The sequence below is a fragment of the Pan paniscus genome, chromosome 13, assembly GCF_029289425.2.
Source record: "Pan paniscus chromosome 13, NHGRI_mPanPan1-v2.0_pri, whole genome shotgun sequence".
Lineage (NCBI taxonomy): Eukaryota > Metazoa > Chordata > Mammalia > Primates > Hominidae > Pan > Pan paniscus.
Genome location: NC_073262.2, coordinates 100,319,366 through 100,340,946, shown reverse-complemented (window position 1 = coordinate 100,340,946; position 21,581 = coordinate 100,319,366). Strand labels below are relative to the sequence as shown.

The window sequence follows — 21,581 nt, the reverse complement described above, 5'->3', positions numbered from 1 at the left end:
GTGTTCATCTTTATGAAGTTAACCCCACCTCCTTGATGCTTGCATTCTTCTTCAATCACAACTCAAATCACTTAAAGCAGGCAGGGAAAATTACAAGATTTTTAGGTAAAAGGATTTGGTTACATCTTGACTCCTGAAGTAAGCATTTATTCATTATGGATGCCTTAACTGAAATTTCCTATTCTCAGTTTCTTGAACAAAACAATATCTCAAAGGATCGTTATGTTCAGCAGTGGATCGAATAAAAATCATTTGTTGGGACACAGAGTCTATTCATTGCATGTTTTAACAGGATGCTACTCTATTAACATGAAGTAGTATATTAATAATTCTCTGATTTTCTCTGGATAGTTGCTTTATTACCTATCGGATCTCATCTTAATTTTGTATATCATAGTTCATAAATCTTTTTTCAACAAATCTTTACCAAAGTTCAGGGATGATACAAAGAAAGCATAACCTAATAATTTAGAAATACCATTGGATGTGGCCTCAGATCCCTTGAAGTGAGTCTCTTTTTATAGCCCTAGAATGCCTCCTTGTCCAGCAGCAGGTTATGAGGTCACCTACTTTTTCTAGTGGGAATTTCCTAAAACACACCTTCTCTCTGCAGAATCCAGGCCCAGTTAATCTGATTTTTTTAATCTTTCCCAAGTAATTATAAAATTAGAGCCATTTAAAATGCATTAAACCTTAATTTTCTTTAAATCTCTTAATAGGAACCAAGGTTACATTCTGTGAGAAGCTTTTCTCAGCCTTTGTCTAGGTTTGAAACCTTGATATTCTCAAAGCCCACATCTTCATCCTAGAAAAGATTTCAGAGCAGAGGATTCAATTCTTACTCCACCTTCCTCTGCTGATTCTGTTAAGCAGAATCTTGGATAACTATTTTGTCCAATAATAAAAAACAACTAGCCCCATATGTGATCTGGTAACATATATGAGGGTTTGGATGTGCTTAAGGTTAAATGTTTTTGTTTTTAAGAGAATTAAAGAAATCTTAGTAACCAGAACATTGGAGATGCAGGATAAACTAAATGTTTCCTTTATTCATTCACACACTCAAGTAACATAGACTTATAACCTGTAACAAATAGAACAAAGGTTACACCTATAAGACAACAAAAATCTTGAGTTTGAAAAATTTAGTTATTATCTGGCTATTTTGTCAACATGATAATTTCATATACAACCACGTACAAACATCTTTGGTGTTTAGATTTTTCCATTTTATTCCAGCTGTTCCATATTTGTAGACATAACCATGGCATGTACAGAATATGTGTAGCAACAGGCCATTTGTATAATATAGTACAGTCAAAAAAAAAAAAACACTATCTTGCTAGGGAGATATGTCAAGTAGATTCTAGTTTCCACATTATTTTGATTTTACTGTATTTAACTTTGTATATATTTTACATGTATTAAATGTTTTGATGAAACATTTCAGACTCTAAGTTTATATTAGAAATGTTGGCAAACATTAGTATCTATAAAATATAATCTGTATATATATAAAATATCCAGAAATCTGTCATATTTTTATTTTATAGCAATTACAATGGCCAAAGTTTACACTATTCTTAAATATACTTAATGATTATCTGGATTATCTCCATATTTATTTTTGGCCCTCTTTTGCCATCCATACGTGAAGTATAAAGATCCTTATTCCTTATGGCATCTTTTGTTTTTGTTTTTGTTTTTGTTTTTGTTTTTGAGACGGAGTCTGGCTCTGTAGCCCAGGCCGGAGTGCAAGGGCGCAATCTCGGCTCACTGGAAGCTCCACCTCCCAGGTTCGTTCACGCCCTTCTCCTGCCTCAGCCTCCCGAGTAGCTGGGAATACAGGCGCCCGCCTCCTGCCTCAGCCTCCCGAGTAGCTGGGACTACAGGCGCCCGCCACTACTCCCGGCTAATTTTTTGTATTTTTAGTAGTGACGGGGTTTCAGCGTGTTAGCCAGGATGGTCCCGACCTCCAGACCTCGTGATCCGCCCACCTGGTCTCCCAAAATGCTGGGATTACAGGCGTTGAGCCACCGCGCATATTTCACCTTTTAAATACAAAGAAGCTATGATTGCGTGCTTTTACAGAATTAGAGAAGCTTTTTACAATTAACAAATGCCACTCTAACTAGAACATTTTAAAATTAAATAATTGCCACAGTAACTTTTCTTTAAATATTGCCTGTTTAATATATATCCCAACTTTCTTGTCTAAAAACATTATACTCCTTTTAGAGAAGATTAGATTAATAAAACAATAAAAAGTTACATAAATAAGCAATATTTACATTGACTACATGAAAATTTATTCTGGCCTTTAATAAAATTCGATTGCACAATACGAGGAAATACTAGGATTTTACTATTTTAATTTCACATCCATTCTAAGATCTAAAGTTGATTTGTACTTCTGTTGGGCAAGAATAAGAATTATATACAAAAAATCTTCTCATAATATTAGGAAGATAACCCAATAATAACTTCAGGTGATTTTATTTTACCTTGTCATAAAAGATAATGTACTAATGTTTCTGAGCTCAAATATTTAGATTAAGGAATAAAATGTAATGGCATAGTTATATTAAAGAATATTTTGGCACACCCTAAGTCCACTCCAACTATTTAATTTTTTTTCCTGCAGTTTTTTTGTTCTGTTTTGGTTTTTTCTTTTGTTTTGTTGTGATGTGAAGTCTCAGCCTTGTCCCCCAGGCTGGCTTGCAATGCCGCCATCTTGGCTCACTGCAACCTCTGCCTCCCGGGTTCAAGCAGTTCTCGTACCTCTGCCTCCCAGGTTCAAGCAATTCTCCTGCCTCAGCCTCCCGAGTAGCTAGGATTACAGGCGCCTGCCACCACGCCCGGCTAATTTTGTATTTTTAATAGAGACAGGGTTTCACCATGTTGGCAAGGCTGGTCTCAAACTCCTCATCTCAGGTGATCCACCCACCTCAGCCTCCCAAAGTGCTGGGATTACAGGCCTGAGTTCTGCAGTTATTTTTATTTATTTTTTATTTTTTTAATTTATTTTTATTTTATTTTATTTTATTTTTGAGACTGAGTCCCGCTCTGTTGCACAGGCTGGAGTGCAGTGGTGCCATCTCGGCTCACTGCAAGCTCCAACTCCCGGGTTCATGCCATTCTCCTGCCTCAGCCTCCCGAGTAGCTGGGACTACAGGCGCCCGCCACCAGGCCCAGCTAATTTTTTTGTATTTTTAGTAGAGACGGGGTTTCACCGTGTTAGCCAGGATGGTCTCTATCTCCTGACCTCGTGATCCACCTGCCTCGGCCTCCCAAAGTGCTAGGATTACAGACATGAGCCACCGCGCCCAGCCAGTTATTTTTAAAGTAACATGCTGTGTAGAACAAGCCCAGTAGAGTGTTATTAGAGCCCTAGTCAAAATATCGTGAAACAATCTATTTCATATTCAGCTTGTCTGATGTTTTCAGCATACATGTTAATCCTATATTTATTATTCAGGCTTATTCAAGTGTACAACAAGGCATTTTTGTTCCACACCATCTGTAAATTTTAAGAGTCTGAGAGTCATTGTATATTAGTTCAAGAAAGATTGATATCGAAGTGTTTTTCTTAGCTAATTTATTTTAGGCAATTGGCTCTTTACCAAAATGTATTGATGTGCTTCCACATTACTTTCGTTCAGTTCTACAAATATTATATATTACTTTATTTCTCACTCCAAACTATGAAGTACAGAAGAACAGAGATGGTAGGAAAATTTATTAATGTATTCCCCACAAAAAACTTACTCTGCTTAAATTGTGATATTTGGCTCTTATTTTGTAATATAACATATCCATGATAGCAAAAATACCTTTAATAACTACAAAAGATCAATGCTTTAACTTTTAATTATCAACATCATTTTTATAAATCATGGTATAAAAATGAATGAAGATACCGAGACTAAACTTTCATCTTTAACCTCATACAGCTGTGAAACAACACAATGATAGTATATAAACGTTTCATTACTATAAAAAATATTGCCTAAAAAGCATACCTTTTTTTCCTTTGATGTTTTGGAGAAAACATCTAAAGGATGATAATTTTAAAGTATTCATTAACAATTTGAGATGATTTTAATACAATGTGTATTAATTGCTAATCACACTCAGGATCTTTGCTTTTAACATGTCTAATTTTGATACCAAAATAAAGCTACACAATATTCATTTATATATTTGTAGCAACACATAAAAGAAATTTCCTAAAATCCTTATTAGTATCTGAACTATTACGCATAGTATTTTAAAAGATACTAATACGTGTAAATTTTTCCTGCCCTATATAGGTACCCACATACTGACTTCAGTTAACCTGTTAGCACTATTTTATTCAGGCTATTTCCAACTGTCTGTGAGAATAGCTTTCAATTAAAGTAACATATTTAATATCCTAATGTTGTCTATTTCCTTATGTCTAAGGAAAAATGAACATAAATGCAGCAACAATCCTGTTTACCAAATAGATTTTCATGCTTATGCCCTAGCTGTTTAGACAATTTGTTTAAAACTCTTGAGCTCAGACTCACCTACCTACCTTCACATACTGAATATTTAAACATCTGCCTCAACCAACTTACCAAGGATGAGTTTCGATAACTTGGTTTAACTTGGGTAGTCCCCTTCTCTCTACTCTGTGTTAAGCAATAAGATTTCACTATTTCTCCTATGTTTTTCTAACTGATATCATACTGATTTCAATTTTTACAATAGCTACACAGTTATACATTTATATTGGTTTTATGCCCCAGTGCTGATAGCTCCACTTTTAGATCATCTCCATGGATTATGGAAAAAGAAAGAAGTGCTACATATTCTCCTTAAGCTAAAAAACTAATTTTAGGACATCAGTTACAACCAAAAGTTTTATTTAAAATTTGTTATGAATTAACTACCTTCTAGAGGCTGATTTTTATGTACATAACATTTAAATAAGAAAAAACTTACTATTTTGAGGACTATTATTATTGTTTGTAGTAGGTCAAACAATATCACAATGAATGTTAAAAATATTTCCTTTATAGCCAAGCCAAAAAATACTTTTTTCAACTCTTAAAATGGCACGAAAATGCAATCATCAGCGTTCATGCAATTAACCATATATATTTTCAAAAATTTGCTTATGTTAGTACTTATAATTTTATTCTATAAATCAATAGGCTTCTCACACATTTTAACTTGATATAATGTTCCAGTAATTACTTATAAAATCAAACAGAACTCAGTACTGTTTTGCTTTTTATATAAAATATAGGATGTTTCTGTAAAATAAATTTTATAGAAATTTAAATGTAAAAAATTAGGGCCGGGCGCGGTGGCTCACGCCTGTAATCCCAGCACTTTGGGAGGCCGAGGCGGGCGGATCACGAGGTCAGGAGATCGAGACCATCCTGGCTAACACGGTGAAACCTCGTCTCTACTAAAAAATACAAAAAATTAGCCGGGCGTGGTGGCGGGCGCCTGTAGTCCCAGCTACTCGGGAGGCTGAGGCAGGAGAATGGCGTGAACCCGGGAGGCGGAGCTTGCAGTGAGCCGAGATCGCGCCACTGCACTCCAGCCTGGGCGACAGAGCGAGACTCCGTCTCAAAAAAAAAAAAAAAAAAAAAAAAAAAAAATTAATGCAGTAACTTCAATTTACCAAAATTGAAGGCTCTTTACGAAAGCCTTTATAAGCCGGGAGCGGTGGCTCACACCTGTAATCCCAGCACTTTGGGAGGCCTTTCTTACCTTACGAGGTCAGGAGTTCAAGACCAGCCTGGCCAAGATGGTGAAACCCCCGTCTCTACTAAAAATACAAAAATTAGCCAGCCATGGTGGCAGGTGGCTATAATCCCAGCTACTCAGGAGGCTGAGGCAGGAGAATTGCTTGAACTCGGGGGACAGAGGTTGCAGTGAGCCGAGATCACGCCACTGCACTCCAGCCTAGGCGGCAGAGTGAGACTTCACCTCAAAAAAAAAAAAAAGAGAAAGCCTTTATAAATTCCTTAAGTGAGTTTTAAAGGTAATCTAAAATATGCTACCCAGGACATTTTGTATGATCTATCAATCTGATTCTGTCAAAAAGTCGTAACCTGCCATACCAAAAACTGAAAAAGCACCCATCATGCTTTGCTGTGGGACTATACTGCTTGCATTTAGACAGAATCCTGAAAAAAATTATTTAAACATGGAATAAAAATATAGGTCTTCCTGGCCTTCCAAGTTAGCAAGAACTTTAATGCCTTTTGATATTTTTTAAATACATTTTCGATGATAGCTAAGAGACCTATATAAAAATAAGATTCAACACATTTCTTCAAAGACACATCATGTCCAACAAAATAGCTACACTTCAGAAAAAATGTAAAATACAGCATTGTGTATTCATTATGCAATTCATAGTAAAGTCTCTTAGTTTGGGGGTATAAGAGCTTATCTCAACTGTGATATGAGGTGTTTAATTTACCAGGAATTATCCAATCTGTGGCATTTTAGCTAACAGGGTGGTATTTGCTTTGGTAATAACCACTGTCAAGGATATTTAATCTGGTTTCTGCAGGCTTGTTAGGAAAGATATAAGAATACAGTAATAAATGTTCGATAAATTCATAGAACTTAAATTGTTAATAAATGGATGTCATATTAATAAGTTCATTTGCATTAAAACTGTATGTATGAAAAAGTTTCAGTGTTTGTGGCCTCTAATAAAATTATCTGGCTTTGTCACTATAATAGTTAATTCAAATAAAACTTTTGAATGTTGATGTTTTCATGTTCAGAGATAAATGTATATTTAATTAGTAAAATATCATTAAAAAATACTTAGATTCATGAATTTATGACTATATACTTTCACTTAGAGAACTGCTAGATTCTAGAAATTGGAACATCATTCTAAAATTAAGAAACAAAATAAGAAAACAAGGACAAACAAAAATAGGGACTATACAGTTATTTAAAATTTTAACAATTTGCACAGCACACATAAGCAGGTTTAGGATATAAAAGAAAATACTAAAAGCAAAAGTGAAATATACCATATTTCATGATAAAGGTAAGTATATTTTTCTGAATTTCTATTTTGGCACTCATCAGTTTCATAATCTGGCTATCAACAAACAGATTCCTCATCTTGAAACACTAACTGATCTATTTCAGTTCAAGGTTCTTATTTGGACTTTTCATCTTCAGATCTTTAAATCTCATTATACTACTTCCTCTTCCCCACAATACTTAAAACAATGCCCTCAGTATATACATATTGACTGATTGTGGTGTTGGTACTAAAGGTGGTGCTAAGGCTTTGGCATTAACACAGGATTGAGTCCCAGGCTCTCCTGTTTTACAAGCTGTATAACGCTAGCCAAGTTGCTTAATCTCTGTACCTCCGTTTCTCATTAGCCCATTTATACCTAGAGTTCCATTATTGGAACGCCAAGCATGTGGGGGTTATTTTATATCCTGCTCAAGGTCTTCGCCAAGGTCTGATTGCAAAAATTCAAAAAATTGCAACCTCAGGCATAAATGGGTTAAACACAAGAAGAGTACCTTAAGGCGCTGAATACCTCAAGGGAAAGATAAATGAGAGAACACAAATAAGGAAAACAGAACTGTTGGTTCTCTCCCCTCAACTTATTACTGAACTAACAGAAAATTTGGCAAAATTATGGCCATGTGATTCCCCGCTTTTAGTAACCCAGAGAGGACTTACTGAATAGGTATATTTGGCTGACAGTTATATTCAAAAAGCAAGCTGTTATTTTCATACAGGTATAGATGGAAAAAGACAAAGTTTTAGAGTCACGAAACCTTGACTGCCGTAATTTTTTTTTCCTACATTTAGCAGTGATGATACACTTAGTAGTAAGCATTAAAGACTGAAATGCTAATGTCTAGTATGAGTTGTTATACTTTTACCCTGTGGGCCTTTTTTTTTTTTTAGAGACTTGAACATTTCTTGTAATTTTCAATCTTAGCTTTTTACATTTTGAGGCTATGTGGTTAGGTCATACAAGTTTATAATTGTAACTTGGTGCATTACTCCTTTTATATTAAATTCCACCTTTTTAGTAATGGTTTCCCCCTAGTATAGATTATGTAATATTAATATTGCTACACCAGCTTTCTTTTGGTTAATATATGCCTAGTGTTTCTTCGTATGTCTTAGTTTCTTCTATGTTTAAGTATATCCCTTTTAACTACATATATTGCTTTTTAAATTTAATTTTGAATAGTTTTGTCTTTTGACAGAAGACTCATGAAGTTTTATTTTATTACAATTACTGACATATTTGTATTTATTTCTGCCTTTATTTTGGGCTTTCTATTTACAATATTTTTCCTTTTTCTTTGCCTCTTTTTTCTCCTACCTGTCTTCTATTGCATTGTTCCTTCCTGGCTTCTGTTGGATTGTTTTCTTTCACTTCTCTTTTCATCTGGCTTGAAAGAAATACATTCCATTTGTATTATTTTGTGATTAATCTAAGATGTATACCATGTTTATTAACTTTATATTTTTATTATCTATAGCTTTTTAACCAATAGAAGCTTCTAGACTGGTTTCAAAGGAAGCCAAACTACTGAAGCTATTTTATTTAATGTGTTCCAAAAATATACAATCAGGAAAAAATGTGTAATTGGTCATATCTTTATGGAATGTATTAAAAGAATAATATGATACCAACCTATAACAATCATTATCTAGTTTTTGAAGCTTCATCATCATGTTAAATCCCATAAACAATTGATTCTCAACTAATGAGGGGTACATGTACAAGGCATGGCCTTAATAGCAGTAGCACAGAGGTGTTAGTACCATTTCTCCCACATCATAATCTAAGAAAGGCATCCTCCATTTCCATAGTTATTCCTGGGTCTGTCCCTTCAGCTTCCCCAGTGAGTCAGGCCCTCTGCAGATGTTTCATCCAGAAGTGACTCAAGGGCAGGGCTCATCTCTCCTTGGAGCTATAATTTTCTTCTTGCAGATGGCACACTTGGTTTCCTGAAACATCTTGACATCTCACCATCCTGTTCTTCAGTGAGGAGCAGTGGACTTTAAAATCCATGGTGAGCAAACTGTGCCATTAGCTAAGGGGGTACAATTCAGCTCAAGGCCAAGGATGAAACATATGTACTATGCCTTGCTTACCTTGGTGAACATCCAAGTATGGCTGAACCTCCCAAGTGGTACTCATCAGAAGAGGCATGGTAGAGGATATATTATTTCTAGTTGTCGGGGCCATAGGAAGATCTTGTTGGTGTGTAGTTCCTTCTAGTTCCCTTCCCTCATCGTGAAAAGTGGAAATTAATGTGATACAATCCTAAACAAACTATTTAAATATGGCCAACTGTTTCCTGCTAGGTAGTTCCTTTAATTCAGAGGATCTATTCTGGATAACCCAAGACTACCTACTAAAGAGAAGCAGCTAATTTCACCTCTAAATTGGTTAGTCCCTTCCCCTCTGCTCAAAGTAGTTATTGGTGACATAGGAAGGAAGTTTAACCAGGGCTTCTCCTGTCCTGTCTCCAGAAAGAATAAGATACTCTTCCTAAAAGGTTAAAATTCCCATTAACCTTAATTAACTTGGTTGTTAACTGTTATTAACCTCCAAATTTGGTGTGTTCCTCTTGATAAGAGTTAACCAATCCTCTCCAAACTTCCTGCAAGAGGAAGGGGCAGAGTGAGTTTTGTTGTGCTGAAATAACATATATTATACTATCTTAGTTTTCCAAGAGACTCAATGGCTTTCTTCTAGAATCTGTCAATATGTCTACATATTGACAATAATATGTATAATATTACACATATTATTATACATATTATATAATACATATTATATAATATGTATAATATATACATATTATATATTATAATACATATTATACATATGTATAATATGTATATATAATAATACATATTATATTATATATGTATCATATAATACATATTATTATTATACATATAATAATATGTATAATAATAATAATCTGTCAATAATCTGTCAATATGTCTACACCCTTTTAGGTCCATTGATATTCACTTTCTGACAAAAGACAAGGCAAGGACCCACCAGCACTCCAGGTCTCACTTCATGATGATGTCATCCTCATTGAGGGCTCACAACCTGACCAACTACTGGTTTCACTTCAGTTTTGACATTTCCCAGAGCTAAAGAGCTAAGTCCCAATCACAGGTACAACCACCTTGGGGGGTGGGGGGAAGGGGGAAGACCAGTGTCCCAGGGCCCATGTTCCAGCCTAGGCCCTTCTTAAGTACTCTGACATCAACTTCATATTCAATTTATTGGGCTCTTCATAGACCCTACAAAGTCCACAGATTCTTAAGAGAAATAATGAGGTCTACATGCAGAATAAACTGAGGTTTCAATAAAATCAGAGATTATATCTATTTCTTATGCTCCTTCTTATAGCCATAGGTCTTCTGTCTAATCTATGAGTTCACTTGTGAAACAGCCCTCCAGTATATAATGGGGCAACTTAAAATGTGCATTGCCCACTTCTCACATGACTTCACAGAGAGGATTATAGTCTGCTGAGTGAGTTGACGTCTTTTTATTACTCTCCTAATGTGACATCCATGAATACCTGATCTAGGCAGTGGTCTATCACCTCCTGCAACACTGCTTCCAGGAACACACCAAAATGAATATTTGAGGACTTCAAGGATAGTATTTGGAAGACAGTTACTTTCTGGCGAAGGAATCCAGAAAATGCCAGATAAAAGTATTAACAGTGCTAGAGTAGGGAATTCTACAAGTGTATCATTTTCTACCAGAAGTGGTTAGGATGCCCCCTCTTGGAAGTACATCCCCTTCAGTTTTCACGTATTCTCCATTTGCTATTCTTAAACTTCTGGACCAACTCAAACACATCACTAATTATTCAAAGAATATTTGCTGTATCTATTGTGCCTCCTATAGAGAATCCAACTGGTTCATCTTCAGGATCACCGCAGAAGTCAGATTCAACTTACCACACATTCCTCCATTTAAAATACCCTGTCTTTGGAAAGTCAGGCCTCTGCACCAAAGCTAAGTCATCATATCCCCTGTGACCTGCACGTACACATCCAGATGGTCGGTTCCTGCCTTAACTGATGACATTCCACCACAAAAGAAGTGAAAATGGGCTGTTCCTGCCTTAACTGATGATATTACCTTGTGAAATTCCTTTTCCTGGCTCATCCTGGTTCAAAAGCTCCCCCACTGAGCACCTTGTGACCCCCACCCCTGCCCGCCAGAGAACAACCCCCTTTGACTGTAATTTTCCTTTACCTACCCAAATCCTATAAAACGGCCCCACCCCATCTCCCTTCGCTGACTCTCTTTTCCGACTCAGCCCGCCTGCACCCAGGTGATTAAAAAGCTTTATTGCTCACACAAAAATAAATAAATAAATAAATAAACAAAATAAAATATCCTGTCTTTCTAATAATTACGCCCTGTCCTATCTGGTTCCCCTATGTTCTTGTGTCCTCCAGTATCACAAATATCCAGGTAGCCAGCTAAGTGCCTGCACAAATGACAGACTGCACTAAAAGAACTCCATTGACACCCTCCAGCAAGCAAAGGTCGATTGTATTGACCAGCACTAGGCTATAGGAAAGATCATTCAAGTAGAAGACACTGTCTCCATCCATGGTAGGAACTGTAACACTGCTATAAGAGCACTTCAAAGGCAGAGGTTATCATCTCACTGGTTTTCAAATATGTTTTCCTTCATCCACGTAAATACATATTATCCTTTTCCACTCTCTGCTCTATCCACCTGTAGGAGATATTACACTCCTACATCCTATGCCCCAGTAGTCTGTGCTAATAACCCCAGCAGTTAACTTGAACATGTCATGTGGAAAGCCCAGACTTATGAATAAGAAGGGTCTGAAGGGACATTTGTGGAAACAGTCCTTCCACCTTTAGAATACCTTCAAGCATTCTCTTCTAAGCAATATTCCAGCAACCAAAAATTCCTCATTTCGCTGATTAATAAACAGAAACTGGAACTGAATGGTGGCACCTAGAATAAATCCAGGGGAACTACCAGTACAATAGTTTAATTCATTGTGGGCCCTCTCTACTTGCTACCATACTTAGAATGTATATTCCAAGGCAAGTTCTCATTTTGAACTTTGGCCCAGCTGTCTAATCACCTATGAGACATAACTGGCTTACTATGTTGTAGTCACTGTATAAATTGCTAACATCTTCTCTGTGATGTTCTCTTATGGAGCCTTAGAGAGATTCCTAAATCCAGTTTGAGATTCCTGAAGCATTGGTCAGTTCCTCCTTTCACCATCACCTTCAACGAATGCAACAGAACAGATCTGAATAAGGTACTTACAAACTTTTAAACTTTAATAACTTAAGTTAAAAGAGCAAAAGAAATAATCAGTTAAAATTACCTGAAAGTTGTGTATTAACATTTATAATAACTATTACACAATTTCTATATTGTATTAAAGATCCTGATTGACCAAAAGAAATCATGAGGTAAATTATGCACATGGATAACAAAATTAAGACTATAAGAAATATAAAGAAAACATTGCCCTTTTGAACTATTTACAAATTTTTAAATCATACCTGTAACCTAATGTTACTAAAGTTTAAAATTTTTAACATACCAAGTGCCTCAAGAGTTTTATAATTTATTATATAAACAACTTGATACATTTACTTATTCACTTATTAAACATTTAGCAGAGTAAATGTTATTTTTCAGTAGTCTGAAAAAGAACGAGGATTCTGATAAGTTTGGGGGGGTTTTTTGCTTTCCATTAAAACAATAGTGGTTGCAAAGCTATCCCTTAAGAAAAGCAATAAAAATGTAAAGATCTGCAAAATTAGAAAGCAGAAAACTCATTTATTCTAAATATTCCGAATCCTCAATCTTTAGTAAGTAAATGTGTGAGATTAGAGCCATCTACCGGTTGAAGTGTGATGTTACACAACCCAACTGTTGGACTATTAACAAAGCAGGGAGACTTAGTTGTAGGAATTTAAATGGGGATACACATGGGCAAAAATCATCTGGTCTAGGACACTGGTTCAAGGGTTTAATAAAATACTCTCTTTTTATCAGGAAACCCAACATGTGTAACAAAGTAGGATCCCCCTGTAAAACCACCAGTAAGGGGCCTCCAACCCTGACCCTCAAAGAAAGGAGTCACTAATTAGCCTGAGAAGCAGAGGCCAGGCCAATGAAAAACCAGCCACGAGAGGTAGTTTGGGCAAATAACTGTGGTTTGGAAGGAGGCACAAAGAAGGAACAGCATTAGCAACACTGTCTCTTACCCATCTTTCCCCTGAAGACATCTTAGACACACAATGCACAAAGGACAGTGATCAATGGTCACAGAGAAATGAAGAATAGGAGCAGGCACCTGAAAGGCTACAAACCTCTTTTCACAGGGACACAGCTTATGTGCTCATTTGATTCCACACTTAAGAAAATACTAGTATAACTTTCCTGAAAATAAAAAATAAAAAAATAACACATTTGCTTTTTTACCACAAGCCGGTAAGAACTGAGTTTCTAGGTCCGGTGGGCTTTCACCAGCCAAGTCCTGGACTGGTCTAGTCTTGGAAACAAAAGCCCAGTTTCAGGTCCCAGCCTCCTCCCTTCAAAAGGGCATGGATGTCCATAGAATCGAGGCAAGAAATAGAGCTCTCCAAGACTCCTCTCTGAGGCAGAGACCCCCAGCCTGGACAGCAGCTTGTCAGCTAGGCTTGGGGTGACAGGCTGCAGCAAAGTCCCAAAGACTCGCAAACATTCCAAGGCCACATGAAGCACAGTACCCAGCCAGGGAGCATCCACTGGGCTCTCCCAGTTCAGCTTCCATGGTGCATGCCTTTGGACAAAACCATTAGTTTGCCGGACACAGCTGGACACGGCCTCCAGAGCCTTATATATCTGAAAGTTATCATAGTGGTCTGCTACCTGCTTTGGCAAAGTGGCCACTGCGCTCACCAGAGCATAATCCTCTGCCTGAGCACGAACTGACGGCCCCACCAACCCTGGCTCACTAGGGAAGCAGGTAGTGCAGAAGGCTGGGTAGGTCTCAGAAGGATTTATTCTTTTGGCAGTGCATCGGTTCAAGAGACCTCCCAAGGCATCTGCCAGCTCGGAGTTCAGCAACTTAACCACCTTTTCATCATAGTAGTCACAGTCCCAGTTGGGGACGCCCTGCCGAAGAAGAAAGTAGCGGAAGCCATCCACGGTATAGCGGTTAAGGCAAGTCCTAGGATCCACCACGTTGCCCAAGCTCTTGGACATCTTTTGGCCACAGACTGTCCAGTGGGAATGGACATAGATGCGCTGTGGCGGGCTCATGCCGGCCCCTAACAGGAAGGCAGGCCAATAGATGGCATGGAATTTGAGAATGTCCTTACCTATGATATGAGAGGTGGCCGGCCACCAAGATTTGAACTCAGCATTTGGGTAGCCAATTACAGTGAGGTAGTTGACCAGGGCATCCAGCCATACATAGATGGTCTGCGAATCATCCCCGGGCACCGGAATGCCCCAGTGCAAGTGGCTACTTCTGCGAGACACGGACAGGTCGGGCAGCTCCTCGTCCAGCCACTGAAGAACTACGTGATGAAATGGTTCGGGGGTGATCGCCTGAGGGTTGCCCCGCAGCCACCGCTGGAGTGGCTTCCGGAACTGGGAAAGCCTGAAAATGTAGTTTTCTTCCTTGGTCCAGGAGACTGGATGCCCGCTCTCGAGAGATACAGGAAACGAATCCCCCGATGGGCCCGGCTGCTGGGTGACCTTGGCCTCAGGCAGGAAGCACTCGTCGGAAGCGCAATACCAACCTTCATAGACGCCCTTGTAGAGCAGACCGCGGGACTTAAGCACCCCCCAGAAGTGCTGCACAGCCACCCGGTGCCGGGCCTCCGTGGTGCGGATGAAATCTGTGCAGGAGATACCGGCCTCCTGGAAAAGCTGCTGGAACTGCTCAGAGACTCGGTCGCACAGCTCGGTCGGGGCCAGGCCCGCGGTAGCTGCTGCCTGCTGAATCTTCAGCCCGTGCTCGTCGGTACCAGTGGAGAATCGCGTGGCGGCCGTGCTGGGACCTCGGAGGCGACGGTGGCGGCATAGGGCGTCCGCCAGTAGTGCCGAGTACAGGTGCCCGATGTGCGGCGCCGCGTTCACGTAGAAAATGGGTGTAGTGAAGTAGGTGCGTGCATCACAAGCATCATCGCCGGCACTGAGGGAGCCCGAACTGTAGTAGCGTGGGCCGAAGTCCTCCAGGAGAGACAGCCTACTAGCCCCCGTGCGTCCTAGCAACCGGAAGACGGACGTTCGCAGCATGGTGCAGACCGGCCGCAAGCGGAGGCGGCGGCGTTCTGACAGCACGTGTGAGAGGCGCATGCGCAGCCCGGTCGCGCCGCAGCTTCCGGCCGGAAAGCCAATGAAACGCGGCCCCGAGCGCCGGCCCTCACCGCCCTCCCCGCCCGGACCCGCCCCGCCCGCGCCTGCGCCGTCCGCACGCCGAAAGCCGCGGCGCCAGAGGCCGCCAAGGGACGGCGGCTTGCCAGAAAAACAACTCAGAGTTGCCGGGTTTAGGAGAGGCTATGAAAGAAGACGAACCTCTTTGCCTTCGTATAACATACTGTGTTTCCTGCTTTGGATTGTAATTTTATATTTATGAATCTGTTTCCCCCTCTAGGCTGAGCTGCTTGTAGGCAAGAGTTTTATATTCAGCCGTTTGTCTAAACCCCGTCCGTGGCTGGCATACTGCAAGACAGAGTATGGCTCTGCACATGCCCTGTCGATATCTAAAATGTCACCTAAATTTTATCTCAGAGCCTAAATCAATCTGTAAGGGAGGGAGAGAGAAAAAAGATGAAAAATCATTACCTACAGCATTTTGAGAGAAGGATACGAACTGAGAATGGAAGAGAAGTCTTTAAACAGTTTTTGTTGAATCAACAAAAGTAGATTTGTGATCTGCCAAGTTCTTGCCAAAGTTTATTGAGATCCAGGAAAGTAGAGTGCAATATGCTGTCACTGTGCATATAAAGAATAATTTTCAAATTTATTTCTCAAAAAGTTAATTTTTTTAATGGTCTTGAAGTTCTTTTAAAATAGTGTTTCTCAAGTTTGCTTTTAGTAATGGAACCTTAGAATTTTTTTTAGGGGAGGAAACCTCAGGAGCCCAGAATTGAATTAATGTTAATCCCTAGTTCAAAACACACTCTCATCTTTGATCTTTTTTTTTAATTTAATTTAAGTAGCATATACATTTAATACTAAAATGGAGCAGCTATGAACCTACAACCCAATCTAAGAACTACAAGTGGTTTCAGAGTGTGGTCCCCAGAGCAGCAGAACTAGCAGCACCTGGAACTTCGTTCATATGTATATTCTTAGGCCCCATCCCCCACCTACTGAACCAGAAAACTCTGAGGGTAGGGCCCAGTAATTTAGATTTTAAGGTGATTCTGATGCACATTAAAGTTTGAGAAACACTGAACTAGAAAATTACCAGTGATTTAGATCTGTGTGCTCCTTTTCTTCTCGTACTGTCCTCCCTGAGGTAGTCATTGTCCTGAATTTTGTTCTTGCACATTTGTGTTATCACATACATAGTATGTCTAAGTAACATTGTTTAATTTTGCTTGCATTTAAATATTCTAAAAAGGATATAATACTACATGTAGTCTTCAACTTGCCTTTTTATTCAACATTTTGTTGCTGTATTAATCCATGTTGTTGCATGTAACTGCATTCATATGTTCTTAATACATGTTGCATGTAATTCATTCATTTTGACTGCTGTATAATAACCTTTGACTGAACACATGTGGTAACTTGGATCTGATTTCTGTAGTGATATGATGAAAGGTGGACCAATCAAATTCTGTATAAGAGATATAAAAAATAACTTTGGATACTCAGTTGATGTGCTCTTATTTAATCCAGCAGTTTAAGAATGACCTACAACCATCTGGTCTTCAACAAAGTTGATAAAAACAAGCAATGGGCAAAAGACTCCCTATTCAATAAATGGTGCTTGGATAACTAGCTAGCCATATACAGATGAAACAGGACCCCCTTCCTATACCATATACAAAACTCAACTCAAAATGGATTAAAGACTTAAATGTAAAACCTAAAACTAAAAACCTTAGAAGGTAACCTAGGAAATACCATTCTGGACATAGGACCTGACAAAAATTTCATCATGAGGATGCCAAAAGCAATTGCAACAAAAACAAAAATTGACAAATGGGACCTAATTAAAGAGTTTCTGCACCACAAAATAAACTATCAACAGAGTAAGCAGACAATCTACAGAATGGGAGAAAATATTTTCAAACTATGAATCCAAGAAAGGTCTAATATCCAGAATCTATAAGGAATTTTAAAAATCAATAAGCAAAAAACCTCATTAAAAAGGCAAAGGACATAAACAGACACTTCTCAAAAGAAGACAGACATGCGGCCAACAAGCATATAAAAAATGCTTAACATCACTCGTCATTACAGAAATGCAAATCAAAACCACATTTAGATACCATCTCACACCAGTCAGAATGAATATTATTAAAAAGTCAAAAAACAACAGATGCTGGCAAGGTTGCAGAGAAAAGCAACACATACACTGCTGGTGGGAATGTAAATTACTTCAGCCATTATAGAAAGCAGTTTGGTGATTTCTCAAAGAACACAAAGCATAATTATGATTTGACTCAGCAATCTCATTATTGAGTATATATCCAAAGGAATATAAATCATTCTACTGTAAAAAAAAACGCACTCCCATGTTTATTGCAGCACTGTTCACAATAGCAAAGACATGGAATCTTCCCTAAATGCCCATCAACAGTAGACTGAATAAAGAAAATGTGGTACATATACACCATGGAATACTATGCAACCATAAAAAAGAACAAGATCATGTTCTTTACAGCAGCATGGGTGGAGCTGGATGCCATTATCCTAAGTTAACCAACATAGGAACAGAAAGCCAACTATCATATGTTCTCACAAGTGGGAGCAAAACATTGAGTACATATGGACACAAAAAAGGAAACAGCAGACTCTGGGGCCTACTTGAGGGTGGAGGAAGGGAGGAGAGTGAGGACTGAAAAACCATCTATCGGGTACTATGCTTTTTACCTAGGTGGAGAAATAATCTGTACACCAAACTGCCGTGACACACAATTTACCTATATAACAAACAGGCACATGTACCCTGAACCTAATACAAGTTTTTTTTAAAATGGCAAGTGAACATAGGTAAAACTTAAAACTGGAAGGTATATATGGCACCCTCCAGAACTGGCAGATAAATGGAAGCTAAGTGTCTGAGAAACCAGGTTATCCAGAAATTCTTACTATTTTTTTTTCCTTTTCCATTGAAGTACTGCCTCAGCATACAAGTGTGCTATTTTTTCTCCCATTAAAAAAAAAAATTCTCAACCTCCATTACTGCACCATTTCTTTCCTTCCCTTTAGAGCAGAACTCCTTAAAGAAATGGCCGTTGATACACACTTCAGTGATTCAAGTTTTCACTCTTAGAAACAATACTACTATTAACACTGTCGTATATGCCTCCTGGTGCCTATATGCTGAAGTTTCTCTTGGATATATACATGGGAATGAAATTGCTGGATCATAGAGAGTATGAGTTTTCCATTTTTCAAAATAATGCCAAGTTATTTTCCAATGGTTAAACAAATTTACACTCTACTCAGCAATATACACTTGAATAGATCTCTCCAGTATTTGGTATTGTCTGTCTTAATTTTTGTCAGTCAAATAGATGTAAAGTATTATCTCACTAATATTTATTTATAACAGCAGTATTCACAATAGACAAAAGGTGGAAACAGCCCAAATGTCCATCATCTGATGAATGGATAAACAAATGTGATATATCTATACAATGGACTATTACTCAGCAATAAAAAAGAAAAAAGTGAGAGAGGGAAGATGGTGGTTAGGAGACAGGGCTGATGTGCAGCTCCCACTTGGATGGAGAGAACAGTGTGGGCAGATTCACACCATGAACTTTTGCTCCAGCAACCACTGCAGGAGCATATCAGGAAAACCATAACAAATCACAGATCCTTTAAAATAAGTGGCAGGCCCCTGCAAATTCCACAAGACAGGTGAAAAACTCTGGTGCTATCTCAAAAACACCACCTCCCGGCTAGAGGCCAACCAACTCAGGACATTACAGCAACTCATGACAGAACAACCCTGTTCCAAGGAAGGAGAAAATAACAGCTAATTCCACTGCCTGCAACATCCTGGCTAACCAGTGGTTCTGAATCTGTCCACGTGACAGCTTCACTGCTGGCATAACCAGCATTTGAAAAAGCAGGCACTCTAAACATATCTACAACCAAGGACTCTCACAGAGTCTACGTCACTCCCCTACCATCTCTACCAGAACAGGTGCTGGTATCCACAACTGGGAGACCTAAAGACAAATTGCAACACAGGAATCTTCACAGACATTCTCCAGCACCAGCCTAGAGTCTGGTAGCACCACTGGGTGGCTAGACCCAGAAGAGCAATAACAATCAGTCTGCAGACTGGCTCGCCAGAGCCCCATCTTTAGGGAAAGGAGGAGTGCACCACATCAAGGGATCACCCCATGAGTCAAAAGAATCTGAGCAGCAGCCCTTGAGTTTCAGATTGTTCCACTGAAATAGTCTACCCAAATGAGCAAGAATCAGAAAAGTAATTCTGGTATTATGACAAAACAAGTTTCTATAACACCCCCAAAAGACCACACTAGCTCCCAGCAATGGATCCAAACCAAGAAGAAATCTCTGAATTGCCAGATTAAAAATTCAGAAGGGTGATTATTCAGCTTCTCAAAAAGATACCAGAGAAAGAAATTTTAAAAAACAATACAGAGTATGGATGAAAAATGCTCCAGAGAAATAGATATCATAAAGAAAAAACTATCACAACATCTGAAAATGAAAGACACATTTAGAGAAATACAAAATGCACTTAAAAGTTTCAACAACAGAATCAAACAAGTAGAAGAAGAACTTCAGAGCTCAAAGACAACTCTTTTAAATTAACCCAATCAGACAAGGACAAAGAAAAAAGAATATTTTAAAAAAATAAACAGGCCAGGCACGGCTGGGATTACCCAGCACTTTGGGAAGCCGAGGCAGGCAGATTGCCTGAGGTCAGGAGTTCGAGGCCAGTCTGGCCAACATGGTGAAACCCCGTCTCTACGAAAAACACAAAAAAATTAGCCGGGTGTGGTGGTGTGCGCCTGTAATCCCAGCTACTCGGGAAGGTGAGGCAGGGGAATTGCTTGAACCAGGGAGGTGGAGGTTGCGGTGAGCCGAGATCAGGCCACTGCACTCCAGCCTGGGCAAGAGAGAGAGACTCCATCTCAAGAAAAAAAAAAAAAAAAAGAACAAGACCTCCAAGAAACTTGGGACTATGTTAAACAGCCAAATCTAAGAATAATTGGTGTTCCTGAGGAAGAAGAGAAATCTAAGAGTTTGGAAAACATGTTTGAGGGAATAATCAAGGAAAACTTCCCTGGCCTCACTAGAGATCTAGACATCCAAATACAAGAAACTCTAAGAACATCTGGGAAATTCATCAGAAAAAGATCATCACCCAGGCACATAGTCATCAGGTTATCTAAAGTCAAGACAAAGGAAAGAATCTTAAGAACTGTGAGGCAAAAGCATCAGGTAACCTATAAAGGAAAACCTATCAGGTTAACAACAGATTTTTCAGCAGAAACCTTACAAGCCAGAAGGGACTGGGTTTATCTTTAGCCTCCTCAGACAAAATAATTGCCAGCCAAGCATTTTGTATCTAGCAAAACAAAGCTTCATAAATGAAGGAAAAATAAAGTATTTTTTAGACAAAAAAAATGCCGAGAGAATTCACCACTACCAAGCCAGCACTACAACAATTGCTAAAAGGAGTTCTAAATCTTGAAACAAAACCTTGAAATATACCAAAATAGAAACTCCTTAAGCATAAATCTCACAGGGCCTATAAACCAATAACACAATGGAAAAAAAAAACAAGGTATTTAGTCAACAACTAGCACTATGAGTAAAACAGCACCTCACATCTCAGTACTAATGTTGAATGTAAATGGCCTAAATGCTCCACTTAAAATTTACAGAATGGCTCAAGGATCTAGAACTAGAAATACCATTTGACCCAGCCATCCCATTACTGGGTATATACCCAAAGGATTATAAATCATGCTGCTATAAAGACACATGCACACGTATGTTTATTGTGGCACTATTCACAATAGCAAAGACTTGGAACCAACCCAAATGCCCATCAATGATAGACTGGATTAAGAAAATGTGGCACATATATACCATCGAATACTATGCAGCCATAAAAAAGGATGATTTCATGTCCTTTGTAGGGACATGGATGAAGCTGGAAACCATCATTCTGAGCAAACTATCGCAAGGACAGAAAACCAAACACTGCATGGTCTCACTCATAGGTGGAAATTGAACAAGGAGAACACTGGGACACAGGGCGGGGAACATCACACACCGGGGCCTGTCTTGCGGTAGGGGGAGGG

The 21,581-nt window shown here is 38.8% G+C and overlaps 1 protein-coding gene across 1 annotated transcript; it reads right to left on the bottom strand.

Annotated features, from left to right (window-relative positions):
• Positions 1 to 1,022: 1,022 nt before the first annotated feature.
• Positions 1,023 to 21,106, bottom strand: MARS2 (methionyl-tRNA synthetase 2, mitochondrial). The gene has a single exon (XM_003825316.5). The coding sequence runs from the start codon at positions 15,397 to 15,399 to the stop codon at positions 13,558 to 13,560; it is 1,842 nt and encodes a 613-aa protein (XP_003825364.3). The 5' UTR covers positions 15,400 to 21,106; the 3' UTR covers positions 1,023 to 13,557.
• Between the last annotated feature and the right edge of the window lie 475 nt (positions 21,107 to 21,581).